The sequence below is a fragment of the Dipodomys ordii genome, unplaced genomic scaffold, assembly GCF_000151885.1.
Source record: "Dipodomys ordii isolate 6190 unplaced genomic scaffold, Dord_2.0 Scaffold106, whole genome shotgun sequence".
NCBI classification, from domain to species: domain Eukaryota; kingdom Metazoa; phylum Chordata; class Mammalia; order Rodentia; family Heteromyidae; genus Dipodomys; species Dipodomys ordii.
In genome coordinates, this window is record NW_012267322.1 from 2,834,815 (window position 1) to 2,854,760 (window position 19,946).

Sequence of the window (19,946 nt, forward strand, 5' to 3'; positions counted from 1 at the left end):
AGTAGCTAGGATTACAGGCGTGAGCCACCAGCGCCCGGGTTATAGGTGTGGTCCATTACATCAAGAATCTTCATATTGAGCTAGTTATTACTTTTTAGAGTTCTTATGACTGCATCTACTGTGAATATTCCAGTGAAAGAAGAATATTGGTATTACATGTGTTATTATAATGGGAGGAAATATATAATACCATATTTTGAGATTATTAATGGCCATTAAATTTGTGACTGTTTTTATCTCTAGAGAAGTTTGCATTCAGCTTTCCCTACCAGTTGTAATGAAGAGAATTACTTTTAATATGATATTTTCAAATTTATCCTGAATATATTCTTTCTAAAATGGGAAAGACCACATGCTTTTTTAGTTTTGGGTTATGTTTTTTAAAGTATTTTATAACTTTTGTTTTGCTTATTAACCAGTGTTTATCTAATGTTGACCCATCCTGCTATTGAAGCTAAGCTCATTCCACTTGTGTTATTACAAGTTAGCAAAAATGTACCATTTTTTTGTATAGTTCACTTTAAAAAGTGGTACGTGAAAGCTACTATATTGCCCTCAACCTTTTTATAAACCTAGTAGTTATTTTAAATTTTTTCTGTGGACTACCTTTCTTAATTGATCTGCAGGAAGCAGTTTAAAGTAATTTAAAATATAATGGGCTGAGGCTGAGCATGTTTCAAAACCAGCCTGGACAGGAAAGTCCATGAGACTCTTACCTCCAGTTGCCCACCAAAAAAGCCAAAAGTGGAGACGTGGCTCAAGTGATAGAGTACCAGCCTTGAGTAAAAAAGCTAAGACACAACACCCACACTCTGAGTTCAAGCCTCTGTATTTGTGTGTGCGTGCATGCGCACCCACCCACTCACACACACACAGAGTCCTGATGCATTACATTTAATAATTTTGTTTTATCTTGATAATTTATTAGCAGTAATGGTTTTTATTTAAATTGTGACATTAAATGTTGTTAGAGAACCACTAAGATAGAAATTGGTTATATAAACAATTATTAAGATTTAAGCCAGTGGCTCACACCTATAATTCTAGCTACTCAGGAGGCTGACCTGAGGCTCATAGTTCAAAGCCAGCTCAGGCAGGAAATTCCATGAAACTCTTATCTCCAATAAACCACCAGAAAACTGGAAGCGGCACTGTGGCTCAAGTGGTAGAGCTCTAGCCTTGAGCTGAAGAGCTGAGGGACAGCGCCCAAGCCCAGAGTTCACAACCAAAAAAAAAAAAATTTAAGAAACCTACTTTTAATATTTGAAAGTGAAGGTTTTTAGAAATTACAAAAAGTTTCTTTTGAAGATAGTGCCTTAAATTTTTATTTTAGTCTCCAAAATTTAAATATATCTTAAAGAGAACTAAAATAATAACTTACTTTTTCTTGTAATGGTCTTTGGGTTTAAAGTCAGAGCTGGACTCTATCCTTTAACTTTGTGTTCAAAGCTAGCATTTTATCATCTGAGCTATAGATCACTTCCAGCTTTTTGGTGTTTAATCGGAGGTAAGAGTTTCCAGGACTTTTCTTCCTGAGCTGGCTTTGAACTTCGATCCTCACATCTCAGCTTCCTAAGTATCTAGGATTACAGGCGTGAGCCAGCAGTGCCTGGCTATAACTCACTATTTTTAGATAATAATTTTGACTACTTCAACCTCTGGGAACAATCAAAATAATGTACTGAAATGAAGCCTCAACACCCTACCAGAGTTTGTGTATTTCCCTTTGTTATTATGGTCTTGCTTTTTTTAACATATATTTTTTATTGTAAAGATACTGTACAGAGGAGTTACAGTTACATGAGAAGGTAATAAGTACATTTCTTCTCAAGCATTATTACCCCCTCTGCTTTTTCCCTTCCCTCCCCACATCCCCAGCTCCTCCCTTCTCACACCCCACTCCGAAGTTGTAAAGTTCATTTTCAACATAGTGTCTTGTACATCTTACAGTGGGCCAATCTGTATCCTTGTTTCAGCATTTTGTTATGTCCCTTCCCCAGATTAGAAAATTGTATATACAAGATGCAGGGTACCAAAATCAAATACAGTGAAAACAGGGGTTATACCATGGGGGAAGAACATACAAAAGAATAAAAAGAAATCATATAGTACATTATAAATACTTTAAAAACAACAGCAACAAAGAAAAAAACTTCTTTTGTCCCTATCTTGGGATTCATTTCACTTAGCACCATCTTATATGATTATGTATATAGCTTTTGACCTTTTCTACTTGTCTAGTGTAGGATTATCCTAGACATATACTAGTTATTGCAAATAAGGGAAACCATGGTGGTACCTATGTTTCTTTGGGCCTGGCTTACTTCACTTACTATAATTTTTTCCAAGTCTTTCCATTTCCTAACAAATGGGGCAGTGTCATTCTTTCTGATGGAGGCATATAATTCATATATATATGTATGAATTATATATTATATATATACCACATTTACTTGATCCATTCATCTACTGAGGGGCATCTGGGTTGGTTCCATATCTTAGCTATAGAGAATAATGCTGTGATAAACATAGATGTGCTGGTAGCTTTAGTATGGCCTTGTTTGTGATCGTTTGGGTTAATGCCCAAAAGTAGGATTGCTAGGTCATAGGGGAGCTTTATATGTAGCGTTTTGAGGAACCTTCATACTGCTTTCAAAAGTGGTTGAACGAGTTTACACTTCTACCAACAATGTCTAGCTAGAGCAATAAGACATAGAGCTGCTCCAAAACTGGTCTTGCTTTTTTAAATACACAAGCACATCTCATCATCTTCTTAGAATTGATTAAAAACAGTATGTTGGAAAGCAGCAAGGCCACAAAAGGAGTCTACTGCAGACTGCAGGAAACCACAGAAAATGGCTGATTACAAGAGAGAAGTATAGATTGCAGTTCTATAGAAAGCAGGGAGGAGAGCCAGAAGGTGGGTATAAAGCCTTTTAGCAAAGTAACAAACACAGTGAAAGTCACACATGATTATTTATATTCCTAATGATAATTTAGTGACTAAGAAAAACATAATTTCTTGTTGAAAAAAATGCTGACACTTTTATAGCATTGTTATCCCCCCCCCCGTCCCCTTTACACACACACTTTTTTGGTACTTTAAAGGTACAGAGCTGCTTGGGCACTCTTCTTTAAGGTTTTGTTTATGTGGTTACAAGATGGAGGTGTCCACAGGTGTCTTACGTAAGCGGTAGATATAAAATGATTCTGTTTGTGCTGAAGTAGACAGTGCCCTCAAGTGGAATTCAAGCAAGCACATTCTATTAAAAAAAAAGAGAGAGAGAGAGAGAGAAGTTACCTTTGGCTCTGTCCTCACTAAACATAGTTGTTGCACAGGTAGTTCAGAATACTGGTTTTAGAAGGTGCCCTGCTTAGCCTGTTTGGTAAGCTATGTGGCTCATTTTGGCTTGTCAAAGGACAGACTTGTGAAAGCTTTACTGTGATGGAATACTTCTTACCTAATAATAATTCTTTCTAAGAGAAATACTGTTTTTCTGTGTATGGGTTTTCTGGATTCTTTCATCATTAAGTTAAATGATTAAAAGTTGGGTTCTTTAGTTTTAGGTGTTTTTTTTTTAATTGCAAGCTTAAAGTAGGTAAGTATGATGGTTCTATATCAGTTGCTGCCATCAGCCAAAATAATGGAAGTTGATAGCTCCATCTCAAAGAGGGATGGAATAAGTACTATGTTTAGAAACCAAATAGCTACATTCTTGTGGCTGAGATTACACAGGAGCTATTACTTTCAGCAAAATATTTAATTAAAATAACGAGTTTCTCAATTGGAATGAATGAAATTGTGTAGCTTTTAATCCTAAATTAAAGTAGCCTTGAGGGGGAAGCTACTTAGTTGTGAAAGATTGCTTTTTGTAAAAATGAAAATTTGAAGCTGAAAGAGAATCTTTTGTATATTCTCCTCCTCTTATGTGGTATAAAAACACTTTAGGTTTGTTATAAAGATCAGCATCACTTATATTGCAAATGTATTTGTGTTACATAGTCCCAAGTTATGATGCTATAAAGTGATTTTCAAAAATATCTTTAATATAATCATATTTTAATGCCTGATATTTGATTAGAGAAATTAAATGATAGCTATGATTAATGTGGCTAACATTTGTCTGTCTAAGAACAAAATGTTCAAGATTAAGGAAATGAAATTGAGTCAGAGGTAAAAATGTTCCATCATAAAAATAGAGGTTACATAAATGAGTTGTGGTATAAGTTTCATAATAGGATATTTTTTATTGGTAAAAGAGGTTCAGCACTATAATGTAATTATTAAAATGTATTCAGAAATAATGTCCTTTATTAAAAAGGCTAGATTATTCATGTTTTGCTCAAATATAGCACCTGTTTAAGTTAGTCAGAATCTATTAAAATCATGTTTTTGAAGTTTAATGTCAAACTATATATATGTGGTGTATGTGTGTGTGTGTATGAAGTTAACATCTAACATTTTTTGCTAGATCTGATTTTATCAATTTCAGAACCTTGGAAACAATCATTATTGTATTTATCATTAGATTTCCTTAATTAAATCATCACAGTAGATACAAGTTAGTCCTTTTAGATAGTTTTAGAAATACTTAGTGTATGTATATGTGTGTGTGTCTATCTGTGTATGTATTAATCAAATGAAAAATTTAAATCTTTAACTGTAGTCAAGTTTGCTTTGCTTGTTCAACAAACATTTTGATTTGCTGTCTTTTTACAGCATGGCTACCAAATTGCTAAAAACATGCTTTGGGACTGCCAGTGAGTGTATCTTTTGTGGTCTTACAACAGACTTACTAGTGCTTCCTTTTTCTGAGTTAATGTTCTGAAGTTACTGTCACAATGAGTTCAGGCTTATGGAGCCAAGAAAAAGTCACTTCACCCTACTGGGAAGAGCGGATATTTTATTTGCTTCTTCAAGAATGCAGTGTGACAGACAAACAGACACAAAAGCTGCTTAAAGTGCCGAAGGGGAGTATAGGACAGTACATCCAAGATCGCTCTGTGGGGCATTCAAGGATTTCTTCAGTGAAAGGCAAGAAAAATCAGATTGGATTAAAGATCCTAGAGCAACCTCATGCAGTTCTTTTTGTTGATGAAAAGGATGTTGTAGAAATAAATGAAAAATTCACAGAGTTACTACTGGCAATTACTAACTGTGAGGAGAGGCTCAGCCTGTTTAAAAACAGAAGCCGACTAAGTAAAGGCCTCCAGATAGATGTCGGCTGTCCTGTGAAGGTGCAGCTGAGATCTGGGGAAGAGAAATTTCCAGGAGTCGTGCGCTTCAGAGGACCCTTGTTAGCTGAGAGAACAGTGTCGGGCATATTCTTTGGAGTAGAATTACTGGTAAGTTTGATCAGCCATTTGTGTACCTTGTGTGTATCTACTTATAGGCATACAAATGTATTTATATGCATATCTGTATTTTTCCTCATTAAACACCAAAGTTTTTTCAGAAGTCGTCTGTAACTTTTAAAATTCCTGATCCGTACGATTTACTTTTTGCTGCTGTTGCTGCAGTGGTGGGAATGTACATCAGGGCCTTGTATATACTAAGACCCCAGCCCAGAGTTTACTTTTTAAAGATGCATAGAAAGGATGTAAAGATGATGCTTGAAAATGTTTAAAAACTGCTTACTACAATAAGAATATAACACTTATTGGCTTCCAGGTTTTTTTTTTTTCCTAGTACTGGAGGTTGAGCTCAGAGCCTCATTCTCATTAGGCAGGTGCTCTTATCACTTGAGCCATGCCCCAGCCCTTTTTGCTTTAGTTCTTTTTTGCTATAGTGTCTTGCATTTATTCATAAACCAATCTGGACCTCCATCCTCCTGTTTATACTTCCAATGTAGCTGGAATAAGAGGTGTACACTACTGGTGTCCAGCTATTGGTTCAGATAGGGTCTTGGTAACATTTTGCCCAGGATAGTTTAGGACTTTTGATCTTCTTTGCCTGTATAGCCAGGGTTATAAGTATGAGCTATAATGCCTGACAAATTTTTAGAAATTTTAACATTGTCTATATTATAAGTTAGCACCACCAACTATAATTAATCATATCAAAATTATTCATTACCTTGTGACATTATCAGTTATAGCTTTCTCAGTTCTTTTTTTTTCTTTTTGTTTATGTGGTACTGAGGAATCGAACCCAGGGCCTCATGCATGCAAGGCAAGCGCTCTGCCACTGAGCCACCTTCCCAGCCCCAACTTTCTCAGTTCTTAATGTATGCTATTAATGACAATTTAGATCTAAGGTTTTAAAATAAGTTGCAGTAATTTAACTTGTTGATAATTACCCATGATAATAGATATGAAAATCATCTTAGAAACTATTTGTATTAAATCAGACCCAATATCTTTGTAAATATTTCTAAGATGAATATTAATTCTCAAGAATTGAAATTTCAGTTACTATTTGACATTCTTGATGAATACAGTTACAGGCTTTATTTGCCTCTTGATTCAATATTTCAGTGTTTTCAGTTGTAAAATTATTGAGGATTTGACATTACTAGTTACGTTGTCAGGTTACTTAGCCAGTGTATCTAACTTCTATAAATCTACTTTGTCATCTGTAAAATGATGATAACACGGCACAACTTAAGTGTTTTTGTGAAACATTGATACAGGATTTAGAAAAATGATTGACAAATAGTAAGTACTCAATAAATGGAATTACTTAATTTAAGGTGAAGTGTTATGACAAAAGTAGTGCTAGGATCACTTTGTAGACAGCCCAACTCTTTTTATAGTGGATCTGAGGTTTGAACTTAAGGTTTGTACTTGTTAAGCAGGTACTCTCCTGCTTGAGCCATGCCTCCAAGCCCTAGGTTTTCATTTTAGACTGCCCCTTTCTTTGGAAAGTTTTGTCTTTATGTAGCTTTTATTCACATGACTACATGAGAGTTTCACCATAATTCTATCTTGAATTTAGGCTTAAAAAGTTCCATTTTGAACTATGTTCAAGAAAATGAATCCATGCCTCTGTCCAGTTTTACTCTGGTTATTTATCTAATGGGGTTTTTGCATTTATGCTTTGGTTGCTCTGGACCATAATCCTCCTACTTATACTTCTTGCACAGCTGAGGTGATAGGCCTGTGCCACACTGCCCGGCTTTTTATTGGTTAAGATGAGGGTTTTTTTTTTTTTTCACCTAGGATGACTGTAATACTTCTGACTTCTGTCTCCTAAGTAGCTAGGATTACAGGTATGCATGAGTCACTGTATCTGGTGAATTCAGTCCAACTCTTACCAGAGATTTTTAAATTGATAGGTAATTTTATTTCAGATTCTTCCTTAAACATCTTATATCCAATAACAGCTGTTAATCATTGTATTTCTTACTATAATGAGTCATTTGGAATTTTTCCAAAGTAATTTCCTTGAAACCCCCAGGACATCCTTTTACCTGTGGGTAACCTTTCTATATCAGCCCTACTATTATCATTTTTAAATCTCTCTCTTAAAAACTAGGAAGAAGGCCGTGGTCAAGGTTTCACTGATGGGGTATATCAAGGAAAACAGCTGTTTCAGTGTGAGGAAGATTGTGGAGTGTTCGTTGCATTGGACAAACTAGAAATTATAGAAGATGATGACAACGGGCTGGAAAGTGATTATGCAGGCCCAGTGGACACAATGCAGTCTGAAGTCCCCCCTTTGGAAATAAACTCCAGAGTTTCTTTGAAGGTTGGAGAAACTATAGAATCTGGAACAGTAATATTCTGTGATGTTTTACCAGGAAAAGAGAGCTTAGGATATTTTGTTGGTGTAGACATGGTAAGAAAATTTTGGATTATATTGTCATTGTAAATATATGTATTAATTTTTTTAAATTTAATTTAATTTAATTTTTTTGTGAACATACTGTACAGAAGGGTTACAATTACATGGGCAGGATTATGTGTACATTTCTGTATATATGTATTAATTTTATGATACATTTAGATACAAATTGAATACTTTAAATGCTTGAAATGGACAAATTTTGAATACTTTAAAGAATATGTGATTATTTGTCTTTGGTAGCAGAACATTGAAATGGCACAGGAGTCTAGATACAGAATTACCTTTACTCCTTTTTTTCTGGTTTGAATAAAACCAGAATAATGTTCTCAATCTTGGAAATTTGTCATATTAAAGCTGACAAGTAGACAACAAAACAAAAATAAGAAACAAAACAACAACAAAATCAAATAAACCCCACCAAACCCAAATATATTATGTTATACCTTATTTTTCTTTGTATTGAAAAGTTCTTTTGTAATATGTATTTTTCTTCTTATATATTTTATAAAATTTTATCTACTAATCTGATTCTAATGAGTAATGTTAAAAAATTACAGAAAATACCTTAGTACATTTGGGAAATTTATATTTCTTTTAGGGAATATGATTTTAGGCTATCACTTTTTAAAAATATCTCTTATTGAGGTGAAATATATGTGACATACAGTTTTAACTACTTTGAAATTTGAAATTCAGGAGTATTAAGTACAATATCATTTCAATCTCATAATAATTTTCCTAGAATTTTTTTTATCATTTCAAGCTGAAAACCTCATATTTATTAAGTAAATTCTGCCCATTCTCTCTACTCCATGTTGTTGTTTTTTGTCGGTCATGAGGCTTGAATTCTGGCCCTGGGCACTGTCCCTCAGCTCTTCAACTCAAGGCTAGGGCTCTACCACTTGAGCCATTGTGCCACTTCCAGTTTTCTGAGTAGTTTATTGGAGATAAGAGTCTCATGGCCTTTCCTGCCTGGGCTGGCTTTCAACTATGAGCCTCAGATCTCAATCTCCTGAGTAGCTAGAATTACAGGCCTGTACCCCTGCTACTCTACGTTTTGTCTCTGAATTTGCTAGTGCTAGGTACCTCAGAAAAGTGGAATCATATGGTGCTTGCTCTTTTACTTGTCTTATTTTTAATGTTATATTCATACTTGTTAATAATTCATTGTGGTACATTGAATTATACATGTGGCTTTAGGAGCATGAGAGAAAAAGTATGAGATCATTTTTTATCATAGAAAACACAGGAAAATTTTTGTTAGTTACAAAGTGGGGGAGATTCACACAGAATTGTTAAACATTAGTATGCAAGAGAGGATATAATAATAGACTTGTTTGTATTCATGATGGGGATGGTTTTAATAATTATTTAAATCTATTTAGGATAATCTGAATAGATTGGTAGAGAGTAAGCATTCTAGCATGTTTCTGTTATGTGCTTAGAAATTCCAGAAAATTGTGTTATTTGAGATTTGTAAGGTGCTAAACAAACATTTATTGAGCTGTTACTCTGTGAAGCTGGAGCCAGAGTAAAACATATCTCCCTTGGATTTGCTAACAATCAAGGACTTGCCAATCAAGAATAATCAGTATCTTTAAATCTTAATTCAGTGGCTTAGAGGAGAAATCATAGGCTGGGAAGATGAGAGGTTGGAGAAAGACAGCCACTGGTCATTGGGGCTTGTCTCCTTTTACTTCAGGAGAGCCCTTTAAGCCCAGTCCTATGGCCTGGATTCCATACTTGGCACAAGCTGTTTAGGCTTTACCCTGCTTAGATGGTGACCTAGAAATCATCTTGCTTACCCCTGACAGCATACCTAAAGGTTTGCCCAAAGTTCTTCCCTCTGCTCTGACCTGGCACCATTTGGCTTGTGCAGACGTTTGTTCTAAACACTTCTTATAGACAACTTGAGGGAAGATTCTAGCAAGTGTACCTTTCTTCAGCGCTTGTTTCTAGGGACATTTTAAGCTTATACACATATTGGTGCTCAGGGTAACTGTATGACTGGCTTCTCTACAAACAACACTATACAATTAGTGGTACATGAAATGTTAGGAGAAATAACCATTTTGTAGGAAGTCTTTGTGTAGCCAAGAAATCACAAAAGAGCACTTTGTATGTATGGAAAGAAAGATGTACAATTGACTTAGTGCTCAGGGAATATAAAGGTTTTTTATTTTATTATCAGCTTTTAAGGGCAGGTTTCTACATGAGATAATATATTATTAGCAAATTTTCTCATGAAAACAATGTCTTTTTAAACACCAGATGAGTATTAGTCCAAGACTAGTATTTATTTAGTACTAAATGTTCAGTAAAGGAAACCCATCTTGTTCCTCTATTATTTGCTATAACTTCATTATTCTTGGTACTTAGTTTTCCAAACACAAACAAAAAGCTGAAATAAAAACCCAAAGTCTTGTTACTATGGCAATTATTTCTAACATTTTCTCTCTTTCATTTAGGCAAAATAGTTAAAATTTTCTGATGTAAAATAGTTTGGAAGGTTCTTTTGTAGAAATACAGGCTTTTATATTTAACTTTTATCAAGGAGAATATCAAAGTTTATTATGTAATTTCTAGGATAACCCTATTGGCAACTGGGATGGAAGATTTAATGGAGTACAGCTTTGTAGTTTTGCAAGTGTCGAAAGTACAGTTCTCTTACACATCAATGATATCATCCCAGGTATGTTTTTTATGTTTTATATATTTGTAAAGCAGAGTTTCTAGCACATTTTGTTAATGAAATGTAAATATGCCCTTCAAGATGTATTTTTTGGAATTCAATTTATAGGATTATTATTTAGTAGAATATCCTTTCTTACCCCCAAATGAAAACAGTAAAAATGTGTATTTCCAGAAGTACTTAAGTATGGGGTGATATATATATATATTTTTTTTTTCTTCTCTAATAATCATAGTGGAGAAAAAGCAAGCCTCATGATAATTAGAAGGTTTAGAAAATAATAAACTGCTACCTGATAGAGTAAGAGTTTGTTTTAAGCTGGAAGACATTAAGCAGAAATTGATCACTTCATTGAAGCTAATTAATGCTAGACAGGAATCTTGAATGATCTCAGATCCTTTCTAGTTTGAGATAACCAATAATGCTTCATGATTGTAGTCAGAAACAGATTATGCAGTTTAGTGCTGGGGATGGGATCCAACCCTTGCACATGCTAGGCATACACTTTACTACTAAGCTATTCCCTAGGTCCTGAACGTTACATCTTAAAAAACTTCTAAAAACCTTATTTTGCCTCAAACAAGTAGCTTTCTTTCGATGGCTGCTGTCAGGTAATGGACAGAGTCTTAGCAATAGCAGCATCAATTGTACTATTACTTGCTGTTAGAATCCCCAGTGATAGGCTACACAGGGGAATGGTCCTGGCAGAAAAAGGCTCCTTAATCCTGTAAGAGTACAATAAAGCCAATAGAGATAGTGTTGACATTGAGCTTTCTGTAGCCAGGTATGTGCTAGGCCCTCAGTGAGATGATTTGTACTCACACTGTCTTTTCTGTTTGCTTTGGTGATACTGGATTTTAAATTTATGTCCTTGTTCTAGATTTCTAGCACTTGACCTGTGCCCTCAGTTCTCTCGCTTTTAGTTTATTTTTTTCAAGTAGGGCTTGTACTTTTGTCTGGGCAGGCATCTGTCCACCATCCTACTGCTAGCTTTTAAGTAGTTAGAAGTTCAGGCTTGTACATCACATCCAGCCCTATTTTCATTCTTGACCAACCAAAAAAGGTAGGTTTTAATGATTCCCATTTGATAAGACTCAAATAGGGCTAAGATTGCCTCTGGTCCAAGTAAGTGGTTGAGTCAGAATTCAAATCTAGACCTGTTTTGACTTTCTTTTTAGTACCACCCCTCTCCAAACTCAAAGTTCTATGTGTGCTCAGATGATATAAAAATCTGCATAGAAAACCATACTTTTCAGTTTCTCATATTTGCGAACATTGTTTCCATGGAGATGCATTTTGTCTCTAATTCTATACAAGCTGAATTTTTACAGTAGCAAGGATCACAGATGAACAGGCAGACTAAATTGGTTTTCCTTCTGTGTTACTCCATTACTTGTTACACAGAGCACTGTTCTGTTTCCTACAGGTCATTTCAAACCCCCAGTTTCTTTTGTAAAAATAAAAGATAAACCTTAGGGTTCCTTCTAGACTTCACTGTGTGGCCTTCTTGTTTTCCTGTTGACATGGCAAGTCGTAAATGGTTAGTTTACAACATTAGGAAATGCTTTTTACTTAGCTTCATAGCAAAAGTACATTAATTTAGTTGGAGGTATAGGACTCAAATGATAGCTTTATTTCAGTTTTGCCTTGGAAATTTCTGACCTACTTTGCTTTTCTTGGTTTCTTTTAAAGCCAGCTTTTAATTTCTTGCCAATTGGAGCTCAAGCTGTTTTTTGTTTCCATTTGGAAAGAATTGGTTTATACTCAAGGGAAAGCATACATGTGCTTCATATTTTATTTAGCAGTGGTATTTAATTTACTTTTCCATACCTGTTTGTGGAGCTAACACCATTTATGATTTTATGAATCAAAATTCCTTTTAATATTAGAATGAATGCTATTACTTAAAAAGCATTACTATAATATACAAGAGCCCTTATATAGATTTCTTTTAGGGGATGTACAAAGAAAGGAAGATAAAAAGTCTTTTCACATGGAGCTTTCATTCTAGTGAGTAGAGACAGACAATAAATAAGTAAAATATATGTTCAGTTAGATGGAGATGAAGCTGGAGAATAATAAACAAGGTAAGTGAAAGGGAGAAAAGTGCTGAAGGGTGAGTTTTTTTTTCTATTTGATATTCAGTAGTCCCAGTGAGCCTCTCTAATAAGACATTTGAGCTTATGACATGAAGAAAATTGGGTAATGAGCACACAGATTCCAAGAGAGGGCCCAAGGTTATAGCCAGCTGTTGAAGAATATGAAGAATTCTTTATGATTGTAGCCATCAGTGAGAAAGTGACAGCAGGGAGTGGGAGCTGGCACAGGTAGAGCCAACTGAGCTGTTGGACATGTTTTTGGCTTTTATTCTTAAAGAGATGGAGCCTCAGATGGGTTTTGAGAAAGGGATAGCTTACTTTACTTCCCAGTTTGAAATGATTGGTGTGGCTGTGTTTTAAGAATGTACTGTATATAGGACAGACACAAAGGGCCCTATGAGGGTTTGGTGTAGCTTTCACTGTTGGGTGATGGTCTGATGAAGTGGGTGGAAAGTGAATGGATTTGGGGGATAATTTAAAGAGAAGTAACAAGACTTGTATATGACTTATGTATGGGGTTTGAGTGAGTGAAGAAAGCGGGGAGAGGGGAAAGATTCCATGAAAGTTGGACTGAGTACCTGTTAAGACTGAAATACCTATTAAACAATGTAAATTGACTTTTTACATAAATACTATAAGAATATTTTAATCCTTATAGTGAGTAGTAGTGCTAAAATTTTTCATATTTAAGAAATTTATTATGGATATATTTGTAAAAGGATACATAAAAGCATTTTCCAGATTAAGAAATAAGACATAACTAGTAAGTACACATTTATCTTCTCTTTAGGATTGCAATCTCCTGCCATCAGAAACCACTATTTTGATTTCTTCAGTGACTTTTTTTGTATGATATAGCTTAATTTCTTTCTAAGCCTATATACTATATTGTTTAGCTTTTATTTTCCAATCCTAAGGCTTGAACTCAAGGTCTGGGCACTGTCTCTGAGCCTCTTTGTGCTTAAGGCTAGCACTCTACCACCTGAGCCACAGCACCACTTCCAGCTTTTTCTGAGTAGTTGATTGGAGATAGGAGTCTTATGGACTTTTCTGCCCAGGCTGCCTTCAAACTGTGATCATCAGATCTCAGATTCCTGAGAAGCTAGGGTTACAGGCGCCTAGTTTGTGATATGTTTAACTATTAGCAATGCTAGTCTCCTTTCATCACCATTCTGAATTTTCCCAGACTACGTTGTCTTCTAAGATTTTTTTCCCATTATTGGCATTTGAACCAAGGACTTTTACTTTCTCAACTTGTTTGTTCAATTGGCTAGTACTCTTATCACTTGAACCAAGCATGCAGCCAGTTTTTTTGCTGGTTATTTTGGAGATGGAGTCTCACGGGCTTTTCTGCCTGGGCTGACTTCAAGCTGCCATCCTCCAGATCTCAGCCTCTAGAGTAGCTAGGATTACAGGCGTGTGTAAACTGGTACCTGACTTGTCTTCTAAAAGCACAATAGTTTTATTTGTCTTATTTGAGTTTATGATCTAATTAGATTTGATTTTTATAGGATATGAAGCACAGTTAAAAATACTCAATTTGATCTGCTAGACATGCTACATACAATCTGTTTTCTACATATGATTGTATGGATCTCTAGAATCTGAACTCTGTTCTATTTATATACTAAGGGTTTTTTTTGCCTTCATTATTTCACCTTAGACATCTTTTCAACGATGAGAGTACATTTCTTGTTCTTTGTGTCTTTCTTAATGAGTTTCTTGGCAATTCTTTGCTCTTGGCTCGTCACCAGTAAGCTTAGCTATCAGCTTCTCAAATATTATTAGAGTGTTCAGTTAAGATTGTGATCGGAATTCCAGTTAATTTTTAGGACAATCTGAGGAAAATTGACATTTCTATTATAAAACTAGTAATAATGTATACCTTTTCATTTATTTTCCTTGGTTATTAGTAAAAACATAATTTGTCCCTGAAATGCTTATATTATTGATACAATATAAAGTAAAACATACATTTTTAGTTGTGTTTTACTAATATATAGGAAAAGTTTTTTTTAATATTGCTTCATTAGCCAGGCATGGTATTACATGCCTGTAATCCCAGCACTTAGGAGGCTGATGCAGGAAGATCATGAGTTTGAGGCCAGTCTGGGTTATGTAGTCACACTCTGTCTTAAGGAAGGAAAAGGTTTATTGAGAACTAATTCACATGCTTAACTTCCTCACTTTAAGTGTACAGTTTGATGTACTGTATTTTATTTACAGATATGAGAGGTCAGTTTTAAAACATTTCATCTCCCTGTACAGAGCATGTATTTTTAGCTGTCATCTCCCTAAACCTTGGTGTTTGTCATAAATGATCACTGATCTATTTATTTACTCTCGATGCATTGGTGACTTTTGTTTTATATTCTATTGGCAGTCGTTTGAATATAAATGACTTCTATTTTCTCATATTTATCTTATTAACTTTTAAAGATTGTATTTTCAACAAGGTTGAAAATTTTAATGATTAATTCGTCAAATGTTATTCTGTCATGTCTTCTTTCATTTTGTGACTTCATTAGATATATGCTGTAATCTTTGATGTTGTCCCTTGAGTCCTTGTGGTTCTGTTATTTTTTTCAAATAATTTCTTTCTATTCCTCAGATAAGTTCTGCTATTATGTCTTCAATATTATTGACATTTTCCTTAGTATGTTATATAACTCATCTATCTTAGTTTGTTTCTGTTGCTATTGTAAAATACTTGAGACTGGATACTTTATGAAGAATAGAGCTTTATCTAGCTCATGATAGTCCAAGGTTGAGTATCAGATTGGTTTGACTTCTGGTAAGAGCCTCATAGAAGATGGCTGTTTTATAAACCTTCATATACTATTTCCAACATAAGAATTATGTAGATTAGTAGCCATAGTGATTTTTTAGAACAAGTCAGTTCTCTCTCTCTCTCTGTAGATTGAACAGCTTTGAATTGTTTATCTGTATTGTTACTTTCTTCTAACTTTTGATTCTCATCAGTCTGCCTGCTATTATTCACTCAGCAGTGCCTGCAGATAGTTGTTTTGTATACTTTATCAGAGTTCAATATTGGTAGGAGAAATGGCTAGTAGGTGCACTTATAATTTTTAGTATTGTACCTTTTAGAATATAATGGTACTTATCTATTGTTATATATTTATATTTTATATCATATTTATATAGACATTTATATTCCAAAAAGGAGGGGTTCCTTTGGAGGTATAATAACATTTATGATTAGGCTTTATTTCTAGTATTTTATTATTTGAAATACAATATTTTCACTATTAACAAAACCTTTATAAATAGAAGATCCTTTTAGGTCTAAGTCAGTAGTTGGGATACTTTCGCTCTTGGGATATATGGAGATATTTTTGCTTGTAATATCTGAGGTAGTAGGATCTGTACCTGGATCTATACGGCTTTCTAGGAAGAAGAGAAAAACGCTACACAAGGGAGTCCCTACAACAAAGAATTAACTGGTTCTGAAAGTCAGTAGAGCTGAGTTGAGACACCCTGTTCTAAAAAACTTTTTGGAGTTATGCTTATTTTATAATGATAACTTGCTGGATGACAAAGGGAAATAACCTTATGAAATGTTTTCACTATTTAAATATTCTTGCAGGGATAACCAATTCTGGCTGATAGTATTTCTCCACAGTCATGTATGGAAATGTACTTTCACTTCATTTAGCAAATCAAATATTGTTGGGAGGGTTTTTTTTAATTTTGGGGGGCTGGGCAGGAAATGTACAAAGGGTACTTTTGAAAGCTCAAAGCCTAATTGCATTTTAGGTTGAATGTAACTATCCTTTTAACCTACCATAATTACATTTCTTTGAATTCCACATTTTACAACAGAATAGACTTCATTATAGTAAGTTGGGAGACTAAGAAATCATTAGCTCAATATTCTCAAGAAAGAAAGATCCCTGAACTGTGAAGTTGATTTGTGTGTAATTGATTGTTTTTTTCTCAGACTGTTGCAAAATAAAAATTTGAAGTGCTTTCATCCCCCCACTTCCTACCATATATTCTGAAGCTGTATTTCTTTCTTTACATTTTTTCTACCTTACAATTTAATTTGAAATGTAAATTATCTTGGGTCTGTAGTAGCACTTAAAGAGTAAAGAAGAGAACAAAGAAAAAATCTACCAGATCTTTCTGTGATTGTATTGAATATAACCTGATGGGGAATTCTTCTTTAGTAATATTTATTCTAAGAGCATTTATAATTATATTTGAATATTGGTATAGTATTAAGTCAAACAAAATTAGCCACATAACTGCTCAGAAGTCACTTGTTAGGCACAGTAGGATCTTCTACATCTCAGATTGTCATTAACTTTGTTGCTGGCTCAGAGCAGTAATGAGAGGAAAATAATGCTTTTTTCCCCCTTTCTTTTAAGGCTTGATATTCATAATCCTTGAATAGGAGTTAATTAAGAATGATACCAGTTTTTATAACATAATACATAAATTATACTTATTTGCCAACAAAAATAAGGCTTGCAAATAGACTATAAGAAGTAAAATTGTTTATATGAAAATTAATTTACTTTATTTGAATGAGCCTTATCCCTATTGCATGTCATCATTAACACTTTTCTTGAAGGGAAAAAAGGATCGTAGTGTTTCCTTTAGTTCCTTAGTTTCTTTTTCATGTCCAATTACCATCATTTGTGAGACAAAATTAATATCTCCAGTACTTAAGAAAGATTCTTTTTTGGAACAGTTGAGCAGCTGGTGAGATTAGGACGGAATAATTCTCAATTGCTTGTTACTGTTGGCTTCTGGATACCTTTGCTGAAAAGATGCACGAATCTGAAATGTGCTATACAAATGTTCCTCGGTCCTTGCTGTTTCTAGTGCTTAAAAACTTGAATACATCTAATTTGACATTATGTTCAGATTTTTGATGTTGTTGTGATGAAGTATATCAATTAGTGCCACCCATGAATTATACATTTTGCTTTCCAAACTTCTAATTGTGGGATTAGGAGTGTAATACTATTTGTTTTTCATGTTAGACAGATTTCAATTTTTAATTTTTTATTGTTTTTACATAGGTGATATACAGAGGGGTTAGAGTTACATAAGTCAGGTAATGAGTGTATTAACTTTTGGACAATGTCATCCCTTCTCTTGCTATCTTCCAGTTCTTTTCTTTGTGTTATACAATATTTTGTATGCCTTTATATTTCATGAGTCTTTAAAAAAATCACAGCTTTGTGCAATATAACTGACACACAATGGGCTGTACATTTAAAGCATGCAAATTGGTCGGGTTGGGCATATACTTACATTTATGAGACAATGACAGCAGTTATGATGGTAAACATGTCTGCCATTCCAAAGTATGCACTTTAGAATCCTTCCCTCTACCCTGGCCCAACATAGGAATCTACTGATCTTTCTGACACTGTATATTTGTTTATATTTCCCAGAAATGTATACTTGTGGAATAATTTATGATATACTTTGTAAAAGTCTTTTTATTTTACTCAGCTATTTGACTCATCTTTGTTCTTATTATTGATTGAAGTATTCCAGTTTATTATTCCATTCACTTACTGATGGTTTTTACTATTACAAGTAATGCTGTTAGGAAAATTTGTGTACAAATCATTGTATGGACATATTCTGTCATTGCTCTTGAATCATATGTAAATGAGAATGGCTATTGTAGGTGATTTTTTAAGTAAGTAACCCCCAAATCTACCATAATGTCTTTCCAACATGGATATAGTATTTTGCATTCCCAGACATTGTACAGAAAGTTCATTTCTTTTATATCCTTGCTCCACTTGCTATGATTTTTTAAAATTTAGCTGTTGTCATAGATATATATTGACATCTTATTGTGGCTTTAATTTATATTTCAGTAGTGGCTAGTGATGTCAACCACCTTCTTATTATTATTTGTTGTTTGTACATCTCAATTCATATAGTATCTGTTTAATCTTTTGACAATTGTCTATTTTTCTTCAATTTGGGGAATTATTTATATTTTCCAAATATAAGCCCTTTACCAGAAAATTATGATTTTCAAATACTTGAGAGTTTTATAAATCCACCTACAGAAAGAGTCTTAGTGTGTCCCAATTCCAGTAACACTTTTTTTTGGACAGTACTAGGAATTGAACTCACAGCCTTATTCTTGCCAGGCAAGTGCTATACAACTTTGAGCCATGCCTTTAAGCCCATTGTTGATTCAGTTATTTTGGAGGTCCCTAGCCCATGCTGTGATCCTCCTGCTTGTGAATCCTATGTCACACGTGATGATAGACATGCACCACTGTGCCTAAACATTGTACTTTCTTTGTAGTTGGGATGACAGGTATGTACCACCACGCCCATCATTGGTCAAGATGGAGTCTCCATAACTTTTATGTCTGGGCTAGCCTTGAACTGTAATCCTGATCCCCTCTGCCATGCAGTTGCTAGGATTAAAGGCTTGAGCTACTGTACCTGGTTCCAGTGGTAACATTTTACAAAAATATAGTACCCAGTATAGTACTGACACAGTATAGTCATGACACAAACATTCTCATCTCCACTACAATCTCTTAAATTGCTTTTTATTTTTTCCAATAATATATTCACTCTTTATTACCAGTTTTACTTGTCAGAATTTCCAGAACAGCATTGAATGTCCATGGTGCCAACAGGCCTCCTCTCTTGTTCCTGACTTTTTTTTTTAATTTTATTTTTAAAATTATCTTTAAGTAGTTGTACAAAGGAGTTGTCATTTAACAAGGCAGTTTATTAATACAATGTATCTTGATCAGTGTTACTTCTTCCAACATTCTCACTCATCCCTCCTGATCTACCTTTTCCCTTACTCTTCTTCATGTTGTAGGATATACATTGGATTTTTGGCTGTATTCTCCTCCTCTTCTCTTCATTTGCATAGTACTTTCCCCTTGACCTTACCCCACCCATTTTGAGTAAACACTTCCTGGTAGTTTATTTTGCTGAACATTGATTTTGCCTTTTTGAGGGATTACAGTATTTGAGTTTGCCCCAATATGTACCATATTTCAGTTAATACATTTGTATACACTTGCATACCACCCAACTATTTACTTAGGAGATTATAAACTAAATCTTGTTTCCACATGTAAGGGAAAACATGCATCCTGTCTTTGTCTCTTTGGGCCTGACTTACTTCACTTAACATAATTTCTTCCAAGTCTTTTCCTTTCTTTACAACTGGTACAATATCATTCTTTCTAATGGATGAGTAAAACTTCATTGTGTATAGATATCACATGTTTTTGATCTATTCATCCATTGAGGGGCATTTTGGCTGTGGTAAATAGTGCTACAATAAACATGATTGTACTGGTGGTTTTACTATGTCTTATATTACCTTTTTTTT

At 34.3% G+C, this 19,946-nt stretch overlaps 1 protein-coding gene across 3 annotated transcripts in view; it reads left to right on the top strand.

The window, feature by feature from the left end:
• The first annotated feature begins 4,712 nt into the window (after window positions 1-4,712).
• The window catches only part of Cyld (cylindromatosis (turban tumor syndrome)), a 55,711-nt gene continuing 40,477 nt past the window's right edge, over window positions 4,713-19,946 (top strand). For 2 of the 3 annotated variants that reach the window (XM_013027949.1, XM_013027950.1), the window contains exons 1-3: window positions 4,719-5,346; window positions 7,478-7,780; window positions 10,376-10,481. In XM_013027949.1, the coding sequence (XP_012883403.1) occupies window positions 4,843-5,346; window positions 7,478-7,780; window positions 10,376-10,481 (913 nt within the window). In that variant the 5' untranslated portion in view covers window positions 4,719-4,842. Of the gene's footprint in view, window positions 5,347-7,477; window positions 7,781-10,375; window positions 10,482-19,946 lie in introns of all 3 variants that reach the window. The other variant, XM_013027948.1, reaches the window with a different exon arrangement.